We start from the raw sequence: 27,188 nt of genomic DNA, 5'->3' as shown, positions 1-27,188 counted from the left end.
TCATGGGACGGGGCGTGTCATGGGACGGGGCGTGTCATGGGACGGGGTGTGTCAAGAACTATGTTTGACATCTTTCCTTCAGATCTTCACAAATGTAGAGCAGGATCTCAGCTCTATTGTGTCTAAATCTGATTCAGAGATTTACATCTGTCTTTATTGAGAATAAAAAAGTAGTTTATTCTGGAATAAGTGTATGTGGGTCAGAGAAATGTGCACACTGGCGCCCCCTAGTGTTCGTCTCCCTTCAGACGTCAATAAAGTCTGTACTTTTTATAAAGAAAATGGGGTTAGTTTTTTTTTATTTTCTATGTCGTTTAAATGTGTCTCTTGTAAATATATAAAGTCTATTCTTTCTCTTTTCACGATCGTTAAAATGTTTGTTGGTTTGATTGGGTTCAATAACCCGTTAACGTTAAAGGATTGGATTGTAACACTTGTGATGCCGTGAAGTCGACAGCATTAATGTTGCTGTGGTTGAACAGGACATTTAAACACAAGAAGCACAGCAACAGAAACACATCATATCAGACACAAAAGAACATAAAGAAGAACAAAGAGGCTCCAAGGGCTTCAGCTCCATTCAGACACATCCAGCACTTTACAGCTCGTTTCAGCTCGGGCCACACTTTAGGATTTTAGATTTGTGAGTAAAGAATTTTGCAAGACATAACATTAAATGTATACAGAGTTAATCTTTTTTATATTCAATTAACATAGCAAATATTACGTTGTTCCTAGTTTATGAAAATGATGATGATTGAAATATGGAATTGATCAAAGTTTGTATTTCCAGCCAGAAAACACGACTGCAGCGCGATAGAAGAAACGACCAGTTCCATCCACAGATGGAAATATAAAAAAGAAAAGAGTTCATGCTGAAATAAATGTAGAAATTATGTTCCTGTTGAAAAACTAAGAATAAGACATTCATTTAAAAACAATGTAAAATATAATGTGTTAGTCTGAATGTCCCTCCTGAATCTCATGTTCCACTGAGTCTGGAGTAGAAGCTTCTTTAAAGGAGAAAAACGTCCTTTAAATGTGATTCTTACAATTAAAACTCGACTTATATTAAATATTCTCATAGTTTCATCTCCAGTGTCATGTTTTTCCTCAGACTGTTTCACACTTTTAGATCATCCGTTTTTTACAGTGCGGCTCCAGAGCGCCCTCGTGTGGTCACGTGCTGAAAACGCATTCAAGAGCAAATACGAGACTATTATTTAAACATGTATTATTTAGGGCGTGTCCACAGAGCCATGTTATTTTGTACCGCGGCTCCTGAAACTGCTGCTGTAGAAGTTCAAATAATCAGACCAAAAGTACGTTTGTGTCTCTTCTTTATTTGCTTCCATCAAAATCAACCACACCTGTGCAACAAGAATCCATTTAAATACCCTCACCCCTCTACTACTTCCTTCACCCTTTCACAATAAGACACCTTTTGTGTGTGAGACATAGTAATACATACATACATAATGCAGGTTCGCCATACAGGTCCCCCCCCGAACACACAAAATAACAAAATATAAACAAAAGTCAACAGTAATAATCCCACCCCTCCCACTGCACCTGACCACAACTGAGGGTGAGACTGGCCTATGCCCACTATCCCTGGTAATGACTGTGGCAGGGGGGCGGCCAGGGCGAGCAGGGGGGCGGCCAGGGCGAGCAGGGGGGCGGCCAGGGCGAGCAGGGGGGCGGCCAGGGCAAGCAGGGGGGCGGCCAGGGCGAGCAGGGGGCGGCCACGGCGAGCAGGGAGTGCCAACTGCACATCATCGTCCTTAAGTACATGGGCCGGTTTTAAACGATCCACCAAAACCCGCTCGTGACAAGTTCCCCGCTCTACAAGGAAGGCCTTAGGCCCAGCGTCCAGAACGCGAAAGGGGCCGTCGTATGGTGGCTGTAGTGGCAAACGATGTGCATCATGGCGGATGAAAACATACCTTGTCGACATCAGGTCCTGCGGCACATATTACAGAGGGAGACAATGATGAGCAGGAACAGGAGCAAAAACCTCAGCTTCCCTGTGATAACCTGCCCGGCTAGCCACGCTAGGGCCTACCCCCGAAGAGCCCGGAAGAAATTCCCCCGGGACCCTTAAAGTCTGTCTGAGAACCAACTCCGCAGAAGAGGAATTGAGGTCGTCTTTGGGGGCCGAACGCAGGCCCAACAGGACCCAGGGCAGCCGGTCCACCCAACTACTGTCCACAAGCGAGGCGCGAAGAGCAGCTTTCAAAGTGCGGTGAAAACGTTCACACAGCCCATTAGCCTGTGGATGATATGCAGTTGTCCGGTGGAGTTTAACCCCCAAAGTACCAGCCACAGTATTCCACAGCTCGGAAGTAAACTGCGGGCCCCTATCTGAAGTCATGTCCAAGGGAACCCCAAAACGCGCGACCCAGGAAAAAATGAATGCCCGTGCCACCTCAGCTGAAGTAGTAGACGACAGAGGAACTGCTTCAGGCCAACGCGTAGTCCGGTCTACCATAGTCAATACGTGTGTAAATCCCCTGGAAGGAGGAAAAGGACCAACCAAATCCACATGGACATGCTCAAACCGCCTGTCAGGAATCAGGAAAGGGCCCAGTGGAGCTTTGGTGTGGCGTTGCACCTTAGCGCGCTGGCAGGCAACACATGTAGTGGCCCAAGTCTTAACATCCTTACGGAGGCCAGGCCACACAAACTTTGCCCCCACCAGTTTCACTGAGGCCTTAACCCCGGGGTGAGACAAGGAATGAACAGCATCAGAAATCCGTTGACGCCAGCTGACAGGAACCAAAGGCCGCGGTTTGCCTGTCGACACATCGCAGAGAAGGGTTGCACCACTGTCGTGAAAAGTAACATCATCCAAAGTCAAACTACACTCCGTAGCTGTACGCAATGTTTTAATTTCTGCGTCCGTAAGCTGATCTGCTGCCATAGCGGCATAGTCCACCCCCAAATGTACAGCCCCAATCCGAGCTCGAGAGAGACAGTCGGCCACAAAATGATCTTTCCCGGGCAAGTGTTGGATGTCCGTGGTAAATTCCGAAATAGCGGAAAGCTGCCGCTGTTGCCGCGCTGACCACGGTTCAGAAACCTTGGCCATGGCAAATGTTAGGGGCTTGTGATCCACAAACACAGTAAAGCCCCGACCTTCCAAAAGGAACCTAAAATGTCGGGTGGCTAGAAAAAGTGCCAGGAGCTCTCTGTCAAACGTACTGTACTTCCTCTCAGAGTCACGCGGCTTCTTACTGAAGAAGGCCAGGGGCTGCCAGGCTCCATTAACCCACTGTTCACAAACCGCTCCTACAGCATAATCCGATGCATCTGTAGTCAGGGCGAGGGGTGCTGCTGGGTCGGGATGGGCCAACAAGGCGGCGTCAGCCAGTGCAGTCTTAGCTCTGTCAAAAGCCTGCAGCCTCTCTGGGGTCCACTCGATCTCCTGATTACCCTTCTTGCCCCTGAGTGCTTCGTACAAAGGGTGCATTATGTGGAGCCCGCGGAATAAAGCGGTTATAAAAGTTTACCATACCCAAAAACTCCTGCAGGGGTTTCACTGAACGGGGACACGGAAAGGCTGAGATAGTTTCCGTTTTAGTAGGCAGTGGAACAGCCCCATGAGGCGTCACACGGTGGCCCATAAATTCAATCTCCGATAATCCAAACTGACATTTCGCCGGGTTCACAATCAATCCATGTTTAGTAAGGCGCTCAAACAGCAGGCGGAGGTGTGACCTGTGCACCTCCGCTGTGGGACTGGCTACTAGAATGTCCTCAAGATAGACAAACAGAAAAGGCATTTCACGTAACACAGAGTCCATAAGCCGCTGAAACGTCTGTGCAGCACCGTTCAGCCCGAACGGCATCCTCAGAAACTCAAATAATCACCGCTGTCTTGGGCACATCTTGAGGATGAACTGGGACCTGGTGATAACCTCTCACCAGATCTGCTTTTGAAAAAACAACAGCACCCGCCAAATGCACAGAAAAATCCTGAATGTGCGGGACTGGGTATCTGTCGTTAGTGGTGGCGTTGTTGAGGCGTCGAAAATCCCCACATGGTCGCCACCCACCGTCGGACTTAGGAACCATGTGCAAAGGGGAGGCCCAGGGGCTGTTAGAGCGGCGCACAATGCCGAGCCGCTCCATATTCGCAAACTCCTTTTTGGCTATTACGAGCTTAGCCGCATCCAAACGGCGTGCCCGAGCAAAAACCGGCGGGCCCTCTGTGGTAATATAATGCTCCACCCCATGTTTAGCTACAGCAGCAGAAAATGTAGGGACAGTTAGAGCAGGAAACTCTGCTAAAAGTCGCTGGTATGTATCCCCTGCTGCTAGCATGTTAGCGAGGAGCGGTCCAGTCCCCCCAAGCGTACATGGATAAGAACTAAATGATACAGCGTCAATCAGACACCTATTAGCAACATCCACTAAAAGTCTATAAGCACACAAAAAATCTGCACCAATAATGGGAACTGTAACAGAAGCAACTACGAAGTCCCAGCTGAACACATGTCCATTAAAACAAACAGAAATGAACCTGGTGCCGAAGGTGCGGATGGAGGTCCCGTTGGCCGCATCCAACGAAGGCCCCTGTCCAGGTCCCAAAGTGTCAGCAGAGGAGGCGGGAACGATGCTGCGCTGCGCCCCTGAATCCACCAGGAAACGTCTCCCTGACATGCCGTCCTCAACGAAAAGCAGCTTGTCTGATGAGCCGATGCACGAAGCTGCGAGTGTGCACCGGCTCTCTCGTTTCCCTGCAGCTGAAAGGAGCACGGCGGAATGCAGCGCCGAGCTTTCACTCCAAAACGCCCATGATAGAAGCACAGCGGGCGCTCCCTCCGCTGACGCTCCGTGACCGCCGCGACGTCCACAGCCCCCGGGTCCATCGGCTCACCTGGCAGCAGCGCGTGCACGGCGGAGTAGTGACGGGACGCCAGCCAGAGTTTATCTGCTTCTTCCGCCAAACCCCGGTAATCCTCACTGTTCACGAGCTCCGAGGAGGCCAGGGCGGGGCGCACGGGAGGCCAGGGCGGGGCGCACGGGAGGCCAGGGCGGGGCGCACGGGAGGCCAGGGCGGGGCGCACGGGAGGCCAGGGCGGGGCGCACGGGAGGCCAGGGCGGGGCGCACGGGAGGCCAGGGCGGGGCGCAGGAACAGGTGGGTGAATAGAAAAGATGCATCACCGGGTCCCAGCAAGGCCAACATGTTCTCCATGAGTTCTGAAGGTTTACTGTCACCTAAACCAGACCTCGACAGCAGGCGATCGGCTCGCTCCAGGTCAGACAGCTGTACAAACGTAGTAACTGCGTCTTCAGCGCCTCATACTTGTTACCATGCGGCGGGGCACGGAGCAGTCCCATCAGCCTGCGAGTAGTGGCAGAATCCAACACCGAAACAACGTGAAAATACTTTGTCTCGTCGGCAGTGATGCCTCGTAACTGGAACTGCGCCTCAACATGATGGAACCAGGGCTCTGGGTCGTGTTGCCAAAACTCCGGGAGCTTAATAGTAGCCGCAAAAATAGCTGTCGCAGACGGGACAGCGGCCGCGGAAGAGCTCCCAACTGACATCATTCCCACGTCAGGGTCACCAATGTAGAAGTTCAAATAATCAGACCAAAAGTACGTTTGTGTCTCTTCTTTATTTGCTTCCATCAAAATCACCCTCACCTGTGCAACCAGAATCCATTTAAATATCCTCCCCCTCTACTAATAATAATATTATAATCATAAATATGATATTATAATCATGTATATAATATTATAATCATGTATATGATATTATAATCATATGATATTATAATCATATATATGATATTATAATCATGTATATATTATAATCATGTATATGATATTATAATCATATGATATTATAATCATATATATGATATTATAATCATGTATATATTATAATCATGTATATGATATTATAATCATATGATATTATAATCATATATATGATATTATAATCATATATATGATATTATAATCATATGATATTATAATCATGTATATGATATACAGAGTGGGGGGGGGTTCTTCCTGGGGGGCGTGAGCAGCTCTGCTTTATACGTTGATGAATGAAGAATGTTTCTTTTTGTGCTGGAGCAGATTTACCAAATATTCATGATGTTCTTTTTTGCTGAATTGAAAACATTTTTTTCCAGTTGAATTTGGAATTGTGTTTTTTCTTGTGTGATGAGTTTGGAACGATCTGATCTGAGATTCCGGCTTTCACAGTTTCCTAAAGTGTGGTTCCTGTCCAGAGAGAACGCTGCTCTGGCCTCATGAGGGCGACGCTCTGGGCCGTGTGTTTAAAGTTTTATGTGGGAGTATTTCCAGAGGAGGCGGGGTCACGGAGTACGATGGAGCGGATCGTGTCGATCTCCAGTATTAACGACTTAACGACTTTAAAGAGATGAATTCTAGAGGAGCTTCGTTTAGTAGTTTATCATTTGTTTTATTGTAACGATTTATATTAAAGTTATAAATATATCTCACAGTTCAGTGTTTTATTCAGCTTCAAATGTTCAGGAATGTTCAGGGGTCACGAGCAGCAGAGACATTCAGTGCGACATTAAACTGAACTCTCCATGAAGAATGTTCAGTCATGAATGTGACTCTCACAGTCAATTTAATGTCGTCTTTAACTCAGTGTTTCCTCCCAGTAGAACCGGATCTAGACCGGGTCTGGAACCGGATAAAGACCAGGTCTAGAACCGGATCTAGACCGGGTCTAGAACAGGACCTGAACCGGGTCTAGAACAGGACCTAAACCAGGTCAAGAAACCGGATCTAGACCGGGTCTAGAACCGGATCTAGACCGGGTCTAGAACAGGACCTGAACCGGGTCTAGAACAGGACCTAAACCGGGTCTAGAACCGGCTCTAGACCGGGTCTAGAACAGGACCGGGTCTAGAACAGGACCTGAACCGGGACTAGAACAGGACCTGAACCGGGTCTAGAACAGGACCTGCACCGGGTCTAGAACCGGATCTAGACCGGGTCTAGAAATGGACCTAAACCGGGTCTGGAACCGGATCCAAACCGGGTCTGGAACCGGACCTAAACCGGTTCTACAACAAGACTATTCCGGGTCTAGAACAGGACTATTCCGGGTCTAGAACAGGACCATTCCGGGTCTAGAACAGGACCATTCCTGGTCTAGAACAGCACCATTCCAGGTCTGGAACAGGACCATTCCTGGTCTGGAACAGGACTATTCCGGGTCTAGAACAGGACCATTCCGGGTCTAGAACAGGACCATTCCTGGTCTAGAACAGGACCATTCCGGGTCTGGAACAGGACCATTCCTGGTCTAGAACAGGACTATTCCGGGTCTAGAACAGGACTATTCCAGGTCTGGAACAGGACCATTCCTGGTCTAGAACAGGACCATTCCGGGTCTAGAACAGGACTATTCCTGGTCTAGAACAGGACCATTCCGGGTCTAGAACAGGACCATTCCTGGTCTAGAACAGGACCATTCCGGGTCTAGAACAGGACCATTCCGGGTCTGGAACAGGACCATTCCAGGTCTAGAACAGGACTATTCTTTACACTAGAGGGCGCTAAAGAGAATGAGCCTAGGACACAAGAGGTCAAGGGTCAAACCTTTTAAACCCTGTGGACCCCTGCTGGAGAAATGAGGAACTACATCAGTTAAATCAGATGAAAATAAAACACTAAAATGATCCTTCTGCGTTTGTGAAAGACGTTCCTCAGGAGTTCTTCTTGTGGGCGTCGCCGTTGGTCACTTCCTGTGCAGACAGGAAGTTGCAGATGAGCGTGGCGAGTTTACGAGGACGCTCCAGAGCCACAGAGTGACCGCAGTCCTCCAGCAGCGCCACCTGGCTGTGAGGAAGAGCAGCAGCAATCACAGAGGCCCCAGAGACATGAAGCACCTGAGGGAAGAAGACCGGGTTTAGACCTGGTTTAGTCCTGGTTTAGTCCTGGTTTAGTCCTGGTTTAGACCTGGTTTAGTCCTGGTTTAGACCTGGTTTAGTCCTGGTTTAGTCCTGGTTTAGTCCTGGTTTAGTCCTGGTTTAGACCTGGTTTAGACCTGGTTTAGTCCTGGTTTAGTCCTGGTTTAGTCCTGGTTTAGACCTGGTTTAGTCCTGGTTTAGACCAGGTTTAGACCAGGTTTAGACCAGGTTTAGTCCTGGTTTAGACCAGGTTTAGACCAGGTTTAGTCCTGGTTTAGACCAGGTTTAGACCAGGTTTAGTCCTGGTTCGGTCCCTGTTATAGTCCGGTCCAGACCTGGTCTTGCTGGCCCCAGACCACATGGACTGGGACTGTGATGTGGAGCAGGTTCTTCTGAAGCGAGTGTCTAGATTCTTCATGACTGATGCTCTCGAACACTGAGACCAACACATGAAGAAGAAGGTCAGGACTCAAGTGGAACTAGAGACAGTATTAGTGTAATAGTAGTAGTACTAGTGTAATAGTAGTAGTATTAGTGTAATAGTAGTAGTATTAGTGTAATAGTAGTAGTATTAGTGTAATAGTAGTATTAGTGTAATAGTAGTAGTACTAGTGTAATAGTAGTAGTATTAGTGTAATAGTAGTAGTATTAGTGTAATAGTAGTAGTATTAGTGTAATAGTAGTCGTCTGCCACCTAGTGGACAAACTGCTCCTTTTTACATTATTATTATTATTTTTTAAATTATTATTCTCACCTGTTTAAATTAGGCCACAGTTATTTTATGACTTGGTTTACGGATCCGCCGCACCTAGATTATTGATTTATACAATATAAATAAAGTAAATTATTATAAAAAAATAATAATAAAGTAACCCGTAAACCAAGTTATAAAATAACTGGGGCTTAGGCCGGTTTAACTTAACTTTATTTTGTAATAAACTGAACTAAAATCCTTGACTTTTACTCGAGCACAAATGATTCTATTGAGTATCTGGATCTGACACAGACAAGAGCGTGAGATCACGTGGTGAGATCACGTGGTGAGATCACGTGGTGAGATCACGTGGTGAGATCACGTGGTGAGATCACGTGGTGAGATCACGTGGTGAGATCACGTGGTGAGATCACGTGGTGAGATCACGTGGTGAGATCACGTGATCTCACATTTCACCCCCAAATCTGAAGAGAACTTACTCTTTTCTGCTGATGTCAAACATTTAAATCTCATCAAAATAGTTCATTGATGAATGAAATTGTGGTCGAGCGATTAAAGCACTAAAGGACTAAAGCTCTGAAGCTGCAGCTCAGACAGCATCACAGCGTCAGTCAGACAGCATCACGCGCCTCAGTCAGACAACATCACAGCCTCAGTCAGACAGCATCACACGGCGTCAGTCAGACAGCATCACAGCGTCAGTCAGACAACATCACACGGCGTCAGTCAGACAGCATCACAGCGTCAGTCAGGCAGCATCACAGCGTCAGTCAGACAGCATCACACGCCTCAGTCAGACAACATCACAGCGTCAGTCAGACAACATCACGCGCCTCAGTCAGACAACATCACACGGCGTCAGTCAGGCAGCATCACAGCGTCAGTCAGACAGCATCACACGCCTCAGTCAGACAACATCACACGGCGTCAGTCAGGCAGCATCACACGCCTCAGTCAGACAACATCACACGGCGTCAGTCAGGCAGCATCACAGCGTCAGTCAGACAGCATCACACGCCTCAGTCAGAAAACATCACAGCGTCAGTCAGGCAGCATCACAGCGTCAGTCAGACAGCATCACACGCCTCAGTCAGACAACATCACAGCGTCAGACAGACAGCATCACACGCCTCAGTCAGACAGCATCACACGGCGTCAGTCAGACAGCATCACAGCGTCAGTCAGACAGCATCACACGGCGTCAGTCAGACAACATCACACGCCTCAGTCAGACAGCATCACACGGCGTCAGTCAGACAGCATCACACGCGTCAGTCAGACAGCATCACACGGCGTCAGTCAGACAGCATCACACGGCGTCAGTCAGACAGCATCACAGCGTCAGTCAGACAGCATCACACAGCGTCAGTCAGACAACATCACACGCCTCAGTCAGACAGCATCACACGCGTCAGTCAGACAGCATCACACGGCGTCAGTCAGACAGCATCACACGGCGTCAGTCAGACAGCATCACACAGCGTCAGTCAGACAGCATCACAGCGTCAGTCAGACAGCATCACACGGCGTCAGTCAGACAGCATCACAGCGTCAGTCAGACAGCATCACACAGCGTCAGTCAGACAGCATCACACAGCGTCAGTCAGACAGCATCACATGGCGTCAGTCAGACAGCATCACAGCGTCAGTCAGACAGCATCACACAGCGTCAGTCAGACAGCATCACACGGCGTCAGTCAGACAGCATCACACGGCGTCAGTCAGACAGCATCACAGCGTCAGTCAGACAGCATCACACAGCGTCAGTCAGACAGCATCACAGCGTCAGTCAGACAGCATCACACAGCGTCAGTCAGACAGACACATACGGCGTCAGTCAGACAGCATCACAGCGTCAGTCAGACAGACACATACGGCGTCAGTCAGACAGCATCACAGCGTCAGTCAGACAGCATCACACGGCGTCAGTCAGACAGCATCACACGGCGTCAGTCAGACAGCATCACACGGCGTCAGTCAGACAGCATCACACGGCGTCAGTCAGACAGCATCACAGCGTCAGTCAGACAGCATCACACAGCGTCAGTCAGACAGCATCACACAGCGTCAGTCAGACAGCATCACACGGCGTCAGTCAGACAGCATCACACGGCGTCAGTCAGACAGCATCACACGGCGTCAGTCAGACAGCATCACACGGCGTCAGTCAGACAGCATCACACGGCGTCAGTCAGACAGCATCACAGCGTCAGTCAGACAGCATCACACGGCGTCAGTCAGACAGCATCACAGCGTCAGTCAGACAGCATCACACGGCGTCAGTCAGACAGCATCACAGCGTCAGTCAGACAGCATCACACGGCGTCAGTCAGACAGCATCACAGCGCCAGTCAGACAGCATCACACAGCGTCAGTCAGACAGCATCACAGCGTCAGTCAGACAGCATCACACGGCGTCAGTCAGACAGCATCACACGGCGTCAGTCAGACAACATCACACGGCGTCAGTCAGACAGCATCACACGGCGTCAGTCAGACAGCATCACACGGCGTCAGTCAGACAGCATCACACGGCGTCAGTCAGACAGCATCACACGGCGTCAGTCAGACAGCATCACACGGCGTCAGTCAGACAGCATCACAGCGTCAGTCAGACAGCATCACACGGCGTCAGTCAGACAGCATCACACGGCGTCAGTCAGACAGCATCACAGCGTCAGTCAGACAGCATCACACGGCGTCAGTCAGACAGCATCACAGCGTCAGTCAGACAGCATCACACAGCGTCAGTCAGACAGCATCACAGCGTCAGTCAGACAGCATCACACGGCGTCAGTCAGACAGCATCACAGCGTCAGTCAGACAGCATCACACAACGTCAGTCAGACAGCATCACAGCGTCAGTCAGACAGCATCACACAGCGTCAGTCAGACAGCATCACAGCGTCAGTCAGACAGCATCACACGGCGTCAGTCAGACAGCATCACACGGCGTCAGTCAGACAGCATCACAGCGTCAGTCAGACAGCATCACACAGCGTCAGTCAGACAGCATCACACGGCGTCAGTCAGACAGCATCACACGGCGTCAGTCAGACAGCATCACACGGCGTCAGTCAGACAACATCACACGGCGTCAGTCAGACAGCATCACACGGCGTCAGTCAGACAGCATCACACGGCGTCAGTCAGACAGCATCACACGGCGTCAGTCAGACAGCATCACACAGCGTCAGTCAGACAGCATCACATAGCGTCAGTCAGACAGCATCACACGGCGTCAGTCAGACAGCATCACACGGCGTCAGTCAGACAGCATCACACAGCGTCAGTCAGACAGCATCACATAGCGTCAGTCAGACAACATCACACGACGTCAGTCAGACAGCATCACACGGCGTCAGTCAGACAACATCACACGACGTCAGTCAGACAGCATCACACGGCGTCAGTCAGACAACATCACACGACGTCAGTCAGACAACATCACACGACGTCAGTCAGACAGCATCACACGACGTCAGTCAGACAGCGTCACACGGCGTCAGTCAGACAGCGTCACACGACGTCAGTCAGACAGACACATACGGTGCAAGATTCGTTGTGTAAAAGGTAAAATTCTGCTCTTGTTTAGCACATTTCAGACGAGAACAATGACACTCGGCTACAGTGTGTTCCCGTGTGACGACACTGATTTTGCGACTGCTCTTAAAGCATCGGTTACCGAGGCGGTTGCTATGGCGGTTGCTATGGCGGTTGCTATGGCGGTTGCTATGGCGCCTTCTCAGGTTCGGCCGAATGAACTTGTGATTTTTTTTTGTCATTGGTTAAACGAACCGTCCAGATTTCATGGTGAAAAATTAAAGCTGTTTTCCACTTATTAACACATGTTGCTGCTCATCTTTAAAAGGTTTAACCCCTTTAATCTTTAACCCCTATAACCTTTAACCCCTATAACGTTTAAAGGTTATAGGGGTTAAAGGTTATAGGGGTTAAAGGTTAAAGGGGTTAAAGGTTATAGGGGTTAAAGGTTAAAGGGGTTAAAGGTTATAGGGGTTAAAGGGGTTAAAGGTTAAAGGGGTTAAAGGTTATAGGGGTTAAAGGTTAAAGGGGTTAAAGGTTATAGGGGTTAAAGGTTATAGGGGTTAAAGGTTAAAGGGGTTAAAGGTTAAAGGGGTTAAAGGGGTTAAAGGTTAAAGGGGTTAAAGGTAAAAGGGGTTAAAGGTTATAGGGGTTAAAGGTTAAAGGGGTTAAAGGTTAAAGGGGTTAAGGGTAAAAGGGGTTAAAGGTTATAGGGGTTAAAGGGGTTAAAGGTTATAGGGGTTAAAGGTTAAAGGGGTTAAAGGTTAAAGGGGTTAAAGGTTAAAGGGGTTAAAGGATAAAGGGGTTAAAGGTTATAGGGGTTAAAGGTTAAAGGGGTTAAAGGTTATAGGGGTTAAAGGTTAAACGGGTTAAAGGTTAAAGGGGTACAAGGTTAAAGGGGTTAAAGGTTAAAGGGGTTAAAGGTTATAGGGGTTAAAGGTTAAAGGTTATAGGGGTTAAAGGTTAAAGGGGTTAAAGGTTAAACGGGTTAAAGGATAAAGGGGTTAAAGGTTATAGGGGTTAAAGGTTATAGGGGTTAAAGGTTAAATGGGTTAAAGGTTAAAGGGGTACAAGGTTAAAGGGGTTAAAGGTTAAAGGGGTTAAAGGTTATAGGGGTTAAAGGGGTTAAAGGTTATAGGGGTTAAAGGGGTACAAGGTTAAAGGGGTTAAAGGTTATAGGGGTTAAAGGGGTTAAAGGTTAAAGGGGTTAAAAGTTAAAGGGGTTAAAGGGGTTAAAGGTTATAGGGGTTAAAGGTCATAGGGGTTAAAGGTCATAGGGGTTAAAGGTTAAACGGGTTAAAGGATAAAGGGGTTAAAGGTTATAGGGGTTAAAGGTTAAAGGGGTTAAAGGTTAAAGGGGTACAAGGTTAAAGGGGTTAAAGGTTATAGGGGTTAAAGGGGTTAAAGGTTATAGGGGTTAAAGGTTAAAGGGGTTAAAGGTTAAAGGGGTACAAGATTAAAGGGGTACAAGGTTAAAGGGGTTAAAGGTTAAAGGGGTTAAAGGTTATAGGGGTTAAAGGGGTTAAAGGTTATAGGGGTTAAAGGTTAAAGGGGTTAAAGGCTAAAGGGGTTAAAGGGGTTAAAGGTTAAAGGGGTTAAAGGTTATAGGGGTTAAAGGGGTTATTAAAGGTTATAGGGGTTAAAGGGGTTAAAGGATAAAGGGGTTAAAGGTTAAAGGGGTTAAAGGTTAAAGGGGTTAAAGGTTAAGGGGTTAAAGGGGTTAAAGGTTAAAGGGGTTAAAGGTTATAGGGGTTAAAGGTTAAAGGGGTTAAAGGTTAAAGGGGTTAAAGGTTAAGGGGTTTTTAAAGGGGTTAAAGGTTAAAGGGGTTAAAGGTTAAAGGGGTTAAAGGTTAAAGGGGTTAAAGGTAAAAGGGGTTAAAGGTTATAGGGGTTAAAGGTTAAAGGGGTTAAAGGTTAAAGGGGTTAAAGGTTAAAGGGGTTAAAGGTTATAGGGGTTAAAGGTTACGGACTCACAGTGTCTGTAGAAGTGATTGTGTGGAACTCTGTTCTGTAGAAGTCCTTTCATCATCTGAAACAGAGAAAACACGTCTGATTCTGAGAGCGTCCTCCAGGGGGTGTGTCCTCCAGGGGGTGTGTCCTCCAGGGGGTGTGTCCTCCGGGGGGTGTGTCCTCCAGGGGGTGTGTCCTCCAGGGGGTGTGTCCTCCAGGGGGTGTGTCCTCCAGGGGGTGTGTCCTCCGGGGGGTGTGTCCTCCGGGGGGTGTGTCCTCCAGGGGGTGTGTCCTCCAGGGGGTGTGTCCTCCAGGGGGTGTGTCCTCCGGGGGGTGTGTCCTCCGGGGGGCATGTCCTCCGGGGGGCGTGTCCTCCGGGGGGCATGTCCTCCGGGGGGCGTGTCCTCCGGGGGGCATGTCCTCCAGGGGGTGGGTCCTCCGGGGGGCGTGTCCTCCACACTCACCTGTCTGGGCAGGTTCAGGGGCTTGTGGCAGCACAGGTCCAGCATCTCCTGCAGCTGAGGAACAGAGCTCGGGATCAGAGCGATGGACGCCTGGCTCAGGTCCTGCTCCTGCCTCTTCAGGACTTCCATCTCCCTGAGGCGCTTCACAAAGGCTGTGTCCTCAGGCGGTTCCAGACCTGGAAACAGGAGAAAAACCAGGTCTAAACCAGGACTAAACCAGGTCTAAACCAGGACTAAACCAGGACTAAACCAGGACTAAACCGGGTCTAAACCGGGTCTAAACCAGGTCTAAACCAGGACTAAACCAGGTCTAAACCAGGACTAAACCAGGTCTAAACCAGGACTAAACCAGGACTAAACCGGGTCTAAACCGGGTCTAAACCAGGTCTAAACCAGGACTAAACCAGGTCTAAACCAGGACTAAACCAGGTCTAAACCAGGACTAAACCAGGTCTAAACCGGGACTAAACCAGGACTAAACCAGGTCTAAACCAGGACTAAACCAGGTCTAAACCAGGACTAAACCAGGACTAAACCAGGACTAAACCGGGTCTAAACCGGGTCTAAACCAGGTCTAAACCAGGACTAAACCAGGTCTAAACCAGGACTAAACCAGGTCTAAACCAGGACTAAACCAGGTCTAAACCGGGACTAAACCAGGACTAAACCAGGTCTAAACCAGGACTAAACCAGGTCTAAACCAGGACTAAACCAGGACTAAACCAGGACTAAACCGGGTCTAAACCGGGACTAAACCGGGTCTAAACCAGGTCTAAACCAGGACTAAACCAGGACTAAACCAGGTCTAAACCAGGTCTAAACCAGGACTAAACCAGGTCTAAACCAGGTCTAAACCAGGACTAAACCAGGACTAAACCAGGTCTAAACCAGGTCTAAACCAGGACTAAACCAGGACTAAACCAGGACTAAACCAGGACTAAACCAGGACTAAACCAGGACTAAACCTGGTCTAAACCAGGTCTAAACCAGGACTCACCGGCGGGGCAGACCAGAGAGACGGAGCAGAGATCTTCAGGGAATCGAGCAGCATAAACTCCAGCCAAGTTTCCTCCCATCGACGTCCCAACGAGATGGAACTGAGCCAGACCGATGCTGTGGACGAACTACAGAGAGACGGGACTAGACCGGGACTAGACCGGGACTAGACCGGGACTGGACCGGGACTAGACCGGGGCTAGACCGGGACTGGACCGGGACTGGACCGGGACTAGGACTGGACTGGACCAGACCGGGACCTCAGACTGACCTGGTGGACCCTGGACACTTGTCCACTGATGCTGTAGTCCTCGTTTTGGAAGCGGCTGGTTCCGTCGTGTCCCGGTAAATCCAGACACACCACATGATACTGCTGCGGCAAGAACTGAGACAAGAACATGTCAGATGCCCTCCCACGCTCTGTCTAAACCGGGACTAAACCAGGTCTAGTCCAGGACTTGTGTCTCACCTTGAGGACGGGGAGCCACATGTCTTTGTTTGCAGAGAAGCCGTGCAGCAGCAGCAGGGACGGAGCGCCCCCTGGAGTTCCACGAGAAGAATAACAGAATCTGAAGGAGCCGACGGACGAGAAGCTCACGGAGAGACCCAACCTCCTCCTCCAGAACCTGAGACACAGACCAGGTCTGAACCAGGTCTGAACCAGGTCTGAACCAGGACTAAACCAGGACTAAACCAGGTCTGAACCAGGTCTGAACCAGGTCTGAACCAGGACTAAACCAGGACTAAACCAGGTCTGAACCAGGTCTGAACCAGGACTAAACCAGGACTAAACCAGGTCTGAACCAGGTCTGAACCAGGTCTGAACCAGGACTAAACCAGGTCTGAACCAGGTCTGAACCAGGTCTGAACCAGGACTAAACCAGGTCTGAACCAGGACTAAACCAGGACTAAACCAGGACTAAACCAGGTCTGAACCAGGACTAAACCAGGACTAAACCAGGACTAAACCAGGTCTGAACCAGGACTAAACCAGGACTAAACCAGGTCTGAACCAGGTCTGAACCAGGTCTGAACCAGGTCTGAACCAGGACTAAACCAGGACTAAACCAGGACTAAACCAGGTCTGAACCAGGACTAAACCAGGACTAAACCAGGTCTGAACCAGGTCTGAACCAGGACTAAACCAGGACTAAACCAGGTCTGAACCAGGACTAAACCAGGACTAAACCAGGACTAAACCAGGTCTGAACCAGGACTAAACCAGGACTAAACCAGGTCTGAACCAGGTCTGAACCAGGTCTGAACCAGGACTAAACCAGGACTAAACCAGGACTAAACCAGGTCTAAACCAGCTCTGAACCAGGACTAAACCAGGTCTAAACCAGGTCTAAACCAGGTCTGAACCAGGACTAAACCAGGTCTGAACCAGGACTAAACCAGGTCTGAACCAGGACTAAACCAGGTCTGAACCAGGTCTTAACCAGGTCTGAACCAGGTCTTAACCAGGACTAAACCAGGACTAAACCAGGTCTGAACCAGGACTAAACCAGGACTAAACCAGGACTAAACCAGGTCTGAACCAGGACTAAACCAGGTCTGAACCAGGACTAAACCAGGACTAAACCAGGTCTGAACCAGGTCTGAACCAGGACTAAACCAGGACTAAACCAGGTCTGAACCAGGACTAAACCAGGACTAAACCAGGTCTGAACCAGGTCTGAACCAGGTCTGAACCAGGACTAAACCAGGTCTGAACCAGGACTAAACCAGGACTAAACCAGGACTAAACCAGGTCTGAACCAGGACTAAACCAGGTCTGAACCAGGTCTAAACCAGGTCTGAACCAGGACTAAACCAGGTCTGAACCAGGACTAAACCAGGTCTGAACCAGGTCTTAACCAGGACTAAACCAGGTCTAAACCAGGTCTAAACCAGGTCTTAACCAGGACTGAACCAGGACTAAACCAGGTCTAAACCAGGTCTTAACCAGGACTAAACCAGGACTAAACCAGGTCTGAACCAGGTCTTAACCAGGTCTTAACCAGGACTAAACCAGGTCTAAACCAGGTCTTAACCAGGACTGAACCAGGACTAAACCAGGTCTGAACCAGGTCTGAACCAGGACTAAACCAGGTCTGAACCAGGTCTTAACCAGGACTAAACCAGGTCTGAACCAGGACTAAACCAGGTCTAAACCAGGTCTGAACCAGGACTAAACCGGGTCTGAACCAGGACTAAACCAGGACTAAACCAGGACTAAACCAGGTCTGAACCAGGACTAAACCAGGTCTGAACCAGGTCTGAACCAGGTCTGAACCAGGACTAAACCAGGTCTGAACCAGGACTAAACCAGGACTAAACCAGGACTAAACCAGGTCTAAACCAGGACTAGACCAGGACTAAACCAGGTCTGAACCAGGTCTGAACCAGGACTAAACCAGGTCTGAACCAGGACTAAACCAGGACTAAACCAGGTCTGAACCAGGACTAAACCAGGACTAAACCAGGACTAAACCAGGTCTAAACCAGGACTAGACCAGGACTAAACCAGGTCTGAACCAGGTCTGAACCAGGACTAAACCAGGTCTGAACCAGGTCTGAACCAGGTCTGAACCAGGACTAAACCAGGTCTGAACCAGGACTAAACCAGGACTAAACCAGGACTAAACCAGGTCTAAACCAGGACTAGACCAGGACTAAACCAGGTCTGAACCAGGTCTGAACCAGGACTAAACCAGGTCTGAACCAGGACTAAACCAGGACTAAACCAGGACTAAACCAGGTCTGAACCAGGACTAAACCAGGTCTGAACCAGGACTAAACCAGGACTAAACCAGGACTAAACCAGGTCTGAACCAGGACTAAACCAGGTCTAAACCAGGTCTTAACCAGGTCTAAACCAGGACTAAACCAGGTCTGAACCAGGTCTAAACCAGGTCTGAACCAGGTCTGAACCAGGTCTGAACCAGGACTAAACCAGGTCTGAACCAGGTCTAAACCAGGACTGAACCAGGACTAAACCAGGACTAAACCAGGTCTGAACCAGGACTAAACCAGGTCTGAACCAGGACTAAACCAGGTCTGAACCAGGACTAAACCAGGACTAGACCAGGACTGAACCAGGACTAAACCAGGACTAAACCAGGTCTGAACCAGGACTAAACCAGGTCTGAACCAGGACTAAACCAGGACTAGACCAGGACTAAACCGGGACTAAACCGGGTCTAAACCGGGTCTAAACCGGGTCTAAACCGGGTCTAAACCGGGTCCAAACCAGGCCTAAACCAGGACTAAACCAGGACTAAACCAGGACTAAACCGGGTCTAAACCGGGCCTAAACCAGGACTAAACCAGGACTAAACCAGGACTAAACCGGGTCTAAACCGGGCCTAAACCGGGTCTAAACCGGGTCCAAACCAGGCCTAAACCAGGACTTACCAATTGTAGATCTTGATGAGGATTCCGGGCCAGAACATGAAGGATGTGACGAAGAAGACGACAGGAAGTAGCAGAAGCACACTTCCTGTTAGCATTGCAACTTTAGCCCCGCCCACCTCCATCTCTAAACAAACAAACAAACAAATATAAAAACACATCGTCGTGAACCGAGACGACGCTGGGTGTGTATTTTGAGTTCAGTCAGAATCCTCGGTAGAACGCTGCGTGTCAGAGGTCAGAGGTCATGGGTCATGTGATCGCTGGTTCTGTCCACAACACAAATACAAACAACACAAATACAAACAACACAAATACAAACAACACAAATACAAACAACACAAATACAAACAACACAAATACAAACAACACAAATACACTTAAGTCACATTATTAAGTCACGACGGCCTCAGAAAGTGGAGCTATACGTGCGTTCGCGGTGACGTCACAGCCGGGACTTCCCCATAGCGGCCATTTTAAAAGGGGCACGCGATTTATAAAAACCAACACGACTGCGTCATTTTCATGATGAGCTACGAATACTTTGATTCTTTAGACGATAACGGCAAACTAAGGTACACGACAAAGCTCTGGTCAGTCAACAGAACAATGACCTTACAGAGCAATGACCTTACAGAGCAATGACTTTACAGAACAATGACTTTACAGAACAATGACTTTACAGAACAATGACCTAACAGAACAATGACCTTACAGAGCAATGACCTTACAGAGCAATGACTTTACAGAACAATGACCTAACAGAACAATGACTTTACAGAACAATGACTTTACAGAACAATGACCTTACAGAACAATGACTTTACAGAACAATGACCTTACAGAACAATGACCTAACAGAACAATGACCTTACAGAGCAATGACTTTACAGAACAATGACTTTACAGAACAATGACTTTACAGAACAATGACCTTACATAACAATGACTTTACAGAACAATGACTTTACAGAACAATGACCTTACAGAACAATGACCTTACAGAGTAATGACCTTACATAACAATGACCTTACATAACAATGACCTTACAGAACAATGACCTTACAGAACAATGACCTTACATAACAATGACTTTACAGAACAATGACTTTACAGAACAATGACCTTACAGAACAATGACCTTACAGAACAATGACCTTACATAACAATGACTTTACAGAACAATGACTTTACAGAACAATGACCTTACAGAACAATGACCTTACATAACAATGACTTTACAGAACAATGACTTTACAGAACAATGACCTTACAGAACAATGACCTTACAGAACGCAGGTTTTTGGCATTTTGGCCTCATAATTCCTGGATTTCATGTGTAGTAGACGTGATGTTGTGCCCCTTTCAAAATGGCGGACTCGGTTGCCACTGCACACGTTCCCGGATGTGCGATTGCATGTATTATTCAAAAACAGTGAATCCCAGGCTCCGCCCCACCGACCGGACACGCCCCCATGGACCGGACACGCCCCCATGTACACGCAGATGTTCCGCAGTGTGGCATTAAAGTCATAAATAATGTGTTTGAAGTTTGTGTTTGTTTGTGACAATATAATTAATTCATTCTAAATATATTTGTGTGTCGGGTTTTGTCGGATGAAAGTTGACGTAAATTTTGCAGTGACATTTCTGCGCGTGTCACGTTCGTCAAAAACACGTTCAAAGACACGTGTTAACACTTGACCTCTGACCTGCACTCGGCCCGGTTGTGTCACTCGCTCGTCTCCATGGTGATAGATAACGTCTGTAATAAAACGCCGTATTGTGTAACATCGCAGATAAAAGCGCGTCATCTCCATGGAGACAATGAGACAGCAGAAAAGTGACACATTGCGCCTTGAATCAAACGAATAGTCCCACTTTAATTTTAGTCCTTTTGATCACAACCGGAAGTCGCGCCTGCGTTTTGCAGTTTCACTTCCTGTTTACCTTTGCACCTGCGGTCACGTTTTTGTATTTAGTTTTATTCATGACCCGGTCACACTTCAGCTGTTCACTCAATGTTTTTACAATCTGAATGAATCTATTACAGTTTAAATGAAATGTTTTCTTCTTCTTTGTTCTGTTTTTTTTTTGTCAATCATTTAAGAATAAAAAAGACACCGACCTGTCCACGTCCTGCTGCAGGTCCCGGTTTAGTCCTGGTTTAGTCCTGGTTTAGTCCTGGTTTAGTCCTGGTTTAGACCTGGTTTAGTCCTGGTTTAGTCCTGGTTTAGACCTAGTTTAGTCCTGGTTTAGAGCTGGTTTAGTCCTGGTTTAGTCCTGGTTTAGACCTGGTTTAGTCCTGGTTTAGACCTGGTTTAGTCCTGGTTCAGACCTGGTTTAGACCTGGTTTAGTCCTGGTTTAGAGCTGGTTTAGTCCAGGTTTAGACCTGGTTTAGACCTGGTTTAGTCCTGGTTTAGACCTGGTTTAGAGCTGGTTTAGTCCTGCTTCAGAGCTGGTTTAGTCCTGGTTTAGTCCTGGTTTAGTCCTGGTTTAGAGCTGGTTTAGTCCTGGTTTAGACCTGGTTTAGTCCTGGTTTAGTCCTGGTTTAGTCCTGGTTTAGAGCTGGTTTAGTCCTGGTTTAGTCCTGGTTTAGACCTGGTTTAGAGCTGGTTTAGTCCTGGTTTAGAGCTGGTTTAGTCCTGGTTTAGAGCTGGTTTAGAGCTGGTTTAGAGCTGGTTTAGTCCTGCTTCAGAGCTGGTTTAGTCCTGGTTTAGTCCTGGTTTAGACCTGGTTTAGACCTGGTTTAGTCCTGGTTTAGACCTGGTTTAGTCCTGCTTCAGACCTGGTTTAGACCTGGTTTAGTCCTGGTTTAGACCTGGTTTAGTCCTGCTTCAGACCTGGTTTAGTCCTGGTTTAGTCCTGGTTTAGTCCTGCTTCAGACCTGGTTTAGACCTGGTTTAGTCCTGCTTCAGACCTGGTTTAGTGCTGGTTTAGTCCTGCTTCAGACCTGGTTTAGTGCTGGTTTAGTCCTGCTTCAGACCTGGTTTAGTCCTGGTTTAGTCTCTTGCTTCTGCGTCTTTAACTTTAACCCAAAAATTACACAACGCGTTTTTTTCTTTGAAGTCTGTGCGTCAAACGCGTCAAGTGCCGCGCCGCGTTCACGAGCCTCGGACGTCGCAAAGTCTGAGGAATGATCGCGGTTTGAAAAAGGTTTTTGATCTTTACTGAAGCTGTCAGAAGTGTTATTCCGGCTTTAACCGCGTCATAACAACTTTAGCCATAAACGGTTGAATAAAACGTGTGTAAATGTGTAAAATAGACTTGAGGTCGTCGTGTTTCCCACGCGCGATGAAGCGTCAGTGTGACGTCAGAACCCATGCTCAGGACTGACATAAGAACAAGAGAACCATTTAAACCTTCTCACGGCTCGAACTGGAACCATCATTTATCTTTGGACTGTGGGAGGAGCTTGTTAAATAACTGACTTTTATGAAGAAAATGATATGTGCAGTTTGTGTTTGTGTCTCTAAAATACAATTAACGATTAACAACAATTAATTATGTGGTATAACGTTATTTCAGCTCCTCAGGTTCTCTCTGCACAACCCAAACCACTGGGTTCTCCACTGGGTTCTCCACTGGGTTCTCCACTGGGTTCTCCACTGGGTTCTCCTGGGTTCTCCTGGGTTCTCCACTGGGTTCTCCACTGGGTTCTCCACTGGGTTCTCCTGGGTTCTCCTGGGTTCTCCACTGGGTTCTCCACTGGGTTCTCCACTGGGTTCTCCTGGGTTCTCCACTGGGTTCTCCTGGGTTCTCCTGGGTTCTCCACTGGGTTCTCCTGGGTTCTCCTGGGTTCTCCACTGGGTTCTCCACTGGGTTCTGGACCAAATGAAGTCCTGGTTCAGGTCCTGTTCAGTCCAGTTTTAACGTTGAGCGACCTGAGAGTTCTAAAGCTCATTGTTTTGTTCTGCAAATATATTCAATAAAAATAATGTTTAAAAAATGTTTTATTCTTGAAGGATTTTCACATTTTGAGCAGTAAAAAAAACAAACATTTGACTTTTCTGCAAAATAACCCAAAATATTATGATAAAGACATTTTCTGCAGATGAAATGTTTGTAATAATTCTACATTTGACCTGAACAAGTGAAGTTAGATATTTAATATGAATCATGATGAGTTTGGACTAAACCGACTCTAAAACACAAAGACCTTTAAGAACAAACACAGTGACATCATTAAAACTCAAAATGTCATCAACAAAACACTTTATTCATAAATATTCTCTCCAGAAGCTTCAGTCACAGATTTACACTTTTATTTGATTCAAATGTGTGTAAAAAGTCTCAATGTTCAAAAACTAAAACTTAGACCTGGTCCTTGTTTGTGACCTGGTTTAGACCTGGTTCAGTCCTGGTTTAGACCTGGTTTAGTCCTGGTTTAGTCCTGGTTTAGTCCTGGTTTAGACCTGGTTTAGTCCTGGTTTAGACCTGGTTTAGACCTGGTTTAGACCTGGTTTAGACCTGGTTTAGACCTGGTTTGGACCTGGTTCAGACCTGGTTCAGACCTGGTTTAGACCTGGTTCAGACCTGGTTTAGTCCTGGTTCAGACCCGGTTTAGTCCTGGTTTAGACCTGGTTCAGACCCGGTTTGGACCTGGTTTAGTTCCTCTTGTTCCTTGGCGTCTGCTTCCTTCAGTTTCTGCTCCACTTCCTCTGGGATTGAAACCTCCATCAGGTTTTCCATTCCAGACTGAGGCTCGTCTCCGATCAGAACCTGGAAACACAATGAACCTTACAGCTGCTCTCTGTAGAACCTTAAAGCTGCTCTGTGGAACCTTAAAGCTGCTCTGTGGAACCTTAAAGCTGCTCTGTAGAACCTTAAAAATGCTCTCTGTGGAACCTTAAAGCTGCTCTGTGGAACCTTAAGCTGCTCTGTGGAACCTTAAAGCTGCTCTGTGGAACCTTAAAACTGCTCTGTGGAACCTTAAAGCTGCTCTCTGTGGAACCTTAAAGCTGCTCTGTAGAACCTTAAAGCTGCTCTCTGTGGAACCTTAAAGCTGCTCTCTGTAGAACCTTAAAGCTGCTCTCTGTGGAACCTTAAAGCTGCTCTCTGTGGAACCTTAAAGCTGCTCTGTGGAACCTTAAAGCTGCTCTGTGGAACCTTAAAGCTGCTCTGTAGAACCTTAAAAATGCTCTCTGTGGAACCTTAAAGCTGCTCTCTGTGGAACCTTAAAGCTGCTCTGTGGAACCTTAAAGCTGCTCTGTGGAACCTTAAAGCTGCTCTGTGGAATCTTAAAGCTGCTCTGTGGAACCTTAAGCTGCTCTGTGGAACCTTAAACTGCTCTGTGGAACCTTAAAGCTGCTCTCTGTGAAACCTTAAAGCTGCTCTGTAGAACCTTAAAGCTGCTCTCTGTGAAACCTTAAAGCTGCTCTGTGGAACCTTAAAGCTGCTCTGTAGAACCTTAAAGCTAATCTCTGTGGAACCTTAAAGCTGCTCTGTGGAACCTTAAAACTGCTCTCTGTGGAACCTTAAAGCTGCTCTCTGTGGAACCTTAAAGCTGCTCTGTAGAACCTTAAAGCTGCTCTCTGTGGAACCTTAAAGCTGCTCTCTGTAGAACCTTAAAGCTGCTCTCTGTGGAACCTTAAAGCTGCTCTCTGTGGAACCTTACAGCTGCTCTGTGGAACCTTACAGCTGCTCTGTGGAACCTTAAAGCTGCTCTCTGTGGAACCTTAAAGCTGCTCTCTGTGGAACCTTAAAGCTGCTCTGTGAAACCTTAAAGCTGCTCTGTGGAACCTTAAAGCTGCTCTCTGTGGAACCTTAAAGCTGCTCTCTGTGGAACCTTAAAGCTGCTCTCTGTGGAACCTTAAAGCTGCTCTGTAGAACCTTAAAGCTGCTCTCTGTGGAACCTTAAAACTGCTCTCTGTGGAACCTTAAAGCTGCTCTGTAGAACCTTAAAGCTGCTCTCTGTGGAACCTTAAAACTGCTCTGTGGAACCTTAAAACTGCTCTGTGGAACCTTAAAGCTGCTCTGTGGAACCTTAAAGCTGCTCTCTGTTGAACCTTAAAGCTGCTATGTGGAACCTTAAAGCTGCTCTGTGGAACCTTAAAATTGCTCTGTGGAACCTTAAAGCTGCTCTGTGGAATCTTAAAGCTGCTCTGTGGAACCTTAAAGCTGCTCTCTGTGGAACCTTAAAGCTGCTCTGTGGAACCTTAAATCTGCTCTGTGGAACCTTAAAGCTGCTCTGTGGAACCTTAAAGCTGCTCTCTGTGGAACCTTAAAGCTGCTCTGTGGAACCTTAAAGCTGCTCTGTGGAACCTTAAAGCTGCTCTGTGGAACCTTAAAGCTGCTCTCTGTGGAACCTTAAAGCTGCTCTGTGGAACCTTAAAGCTGCTCTGTGGAACCTTAAAGCTGCTCTTTGTGGAACCTTAAAGCTGCTCTCTGTGGAACCTTAAAGCTGCTCTGTGGAACCTTAAAGCTGCTCTCTGTGGAACCTTAAAGCTGCTCTCTGTGGAACCTTAAAGCTGCTCTCTGTGGAACCTTAAAGCTGCTCTCTGTGGAACCTTAAAGCTGCTCTGTGGAACCTTAAAGCTGCTCTGTGGAACCTTAAAGCTGCTCTCTGTGGAACCTTAAAGCTGCTCTCTGTGGAACCTTAAAGCTGCTCTCTGTGGAACCTTAAAGCTGCTCTCTGTGGAACCTTAAAGCTGCTCTCTGTGGAACCTTAAAGCTGCTCTGTGGAACCTTAAAGCTGCTCTGTGGAACCTTAAAGCTGCTCTGTGGAACCTTTAAGCTGCTCTGTGGAACCTTAAAGCTGCTCTGTGGAACCTTAAAGCTGCTCTGTGGAACCTTAAAGCTGCTCTGTGGAACCTTAAAGCTGCTCTCTGTGGAACCTTAAAGCTGCTCTCTGTGGAACCTTAAAGCTGCTCTGTGGAACCTTAAAATTGCTCTGTGGAACCTTAAAGCTGCTCTCTGTGGAACCTTAAAGCTGCTCTCTGTGGAACCTTAAAGCTGCTCTCTGTGGAACCTTAAAGCTGCTCTCTGTGGAACCTTAAAGCTGCTCTCTGTGGAACCTTAAAGCTGCTCTCTGTGGAACCTTAAAGCTGCTCTGTGGAACCTTAAAGCTGCTCTCTGTGGAACCTTAAAGCTGCTCTCTGTGGAACCTTAAAGCTGCTCTGTGGAACCTTAAAGCTGCTCTGTGGAACCTTTAAGCTGCTCTGTGGAACCTTTAAGCTGCTCTGTGGAACCTTAAGCTGCTCTCTGTGGAACCTTAAAGCTGCTCTGTGGAACCTTAAGCTGCTCTGTGGAACCTTAAGCTGCTCTCTGTGGAACCTTAAGCTGCTCTCTGTGGAACCTTAAGCTGCTCTCTGTGGAACCTTAAAGCTGCTCTCTGTGGAACCTTAAAGCTGCTCTCTGTGGAACCTTAAAGCTGCTCTCTGTGGAACCTTAAAGCTGCTCTCTGTGGAACCTTAAAGCTGCTCTCTGTGGAACCTTAAAGCTGCTCTCTGTGGAACCTTAAAGCTGCTCTCTGTGGAACCTTAAAGCTGCTCTCTGTGGAACCTTAAAGCTGCTCTGTGGAACCTTAAAGCTGCTCTCTGTGGAACCTTAAAGCTGCTCTCTGTGGAACCTTAAAGCTGCTCTGTGGAACCTTAAAGCTGCTCTCTGTGGAACCTTAAAGCTGCTCTGTGGAACCTTAAAGCTGCTCTGTGGAACCTTAAAGCTGCTCTGTGGAACCTTTAAGCTGCTCTGTGGAACCTTAAAGCTGCTCTGTGGAACCTTAAAGCTGCTCTGTGGAACCTTAAAGCTGCTCTCTGTGGAACCTTAAAGCTGCTCTCTGTGGAACCTTAAATCTGCTCTCTGTGGAACCTTAAAGCTGCTCTGTGGAACCTTACAGCTGCTCTGTGGAACCTTACAGCTGCTCTGTGGAACCTTAAAGCTGCTCTCTGTGGAACCTTAAAGCTGCTCTGTGGAACCTGTGGAACCTTAAAGCTGCTCAGTGGAACCTTAAAGCTGCTCTCTGTGGAACCTTAAAGCTTCTCTCTGGGGAACCTTAAAGCTTCTCTCTGGGGAACCTTAAAGCTGATCTGGGGAACCTTAAAGCTGCTCTCTGTGGAACCTTAAAGCTGCTCTCTGTGGAACCTTAAAGCTGCTCTCTGTGGAACCTTAAAGCTGCTCTCTGTGGAACCTTAAAGCTGCTCTCTGGGGAACCTTAAAGCTTTTCTCTGGGGAACCTTAAAGCTGATCTGGGGAACCTTAAAGCTGCTCTC

At 47.7% G+C, this 27,188-nt stretch overlaps 2 protein-coding genes across 2 annotated transcripts in view; both read right to left on the bottom strand.

The window, feature by feature from the left end:
• Positions 1-6,004: 6,004 nt before the first annotated feature.
• LOC140354851 (monoacylglycerol lipase abhd6-A-like) lies at positions 6,005-19,101 on the bottom strand. The gene is made up of 8 exons (XM_072440107.1): positions 18,980-19,101; positions 16,050-16,206; positions 15,852-15,965; positions 15,582-15,708; positions 14,585-14,760; positions 14,145-14,199; positions 8,247-8,347; positions 6,005-7,890 (listed from the first exon to the last, which is right to left on the bottom strand). The coding sequence occupies exons 1-8, from the start codon at positions 19,099-19,101 to the stop codon at positions 7,708-7,710; spliced, it is 1,035 nt and encodes a 344-aa protein (XP_072296208.1). The 3' UTR covers positions 6,005-7,707.
• The window catches only part of hgh1 (HGH1 homolog (S. cerevisiae)), a 50,067-nt gene continuing 41,863 nt past the window's right edge, over positions 18,985-27,188 (bottom strand). The window contains exons 9-10 of the mRNA XM_072440106.1: positions 23,504-23,700; positions 18,985-19,103 (exon numbers count right to left, since the gene is read on the bottom strand). Coding sequence (XP_072296207.1) covers positions 23,542-23,700 — 159 coding nt within the window. The 3' untranslated portion in view covers positions 18,985-19,103; positions 23,504-23,541. The remainder of the gene's footprint in view (positions 19,104-23,503; positions 23,701-27,188) is intronic.

The sequence above is a fragment of the Eucyclogobius newberryi genome, unplaced genomic scaffold, assembly GCF_026437365.1.
Source record: "Eucyclogobius newberryi isolate DKJ021-1_F unplaced genomic scaffold, fEucNew1.0.hap1 SCAF_11, whole genome shotgun sequence".
NCBI classification, from domain to species: domain Eukaryota; kingdom Metazoa; phylum Chordata; class Actinopteri; order Gobiiformes; family Gobiidae; genus Eucyclogobius; species Eucyclogobius newberryi.
This window is presented reverse-complemented; position numbering and strand designations above follow the sequence as displayed.

Bases quoted from the DNA above. Each gene is read 5' to 3' on its own strand.
- LOC140354851 (XM_072440107.1), bottom strand. From the start codon at position 19,101: ATGGAGGTGGGCGGGGCTAAAGTTGCAATGCTAACAGGAAGTGTGCTT. The intron at 15,709-15,851 runs GTCAGTCTGAGG...GTCTCTCTGTAG, and splicing joins AAGTGTCCAGGGTCCACCAG to TTCGTCCACAGCATCGGTCT. The intron at 14,200-14,584 runs GTGAGTGTGGAG...TCTCTGTTTCAG, and splicing joins CCCTGAACCTGCCCAGACAG to ATGATGAAAGGACTTCTACA.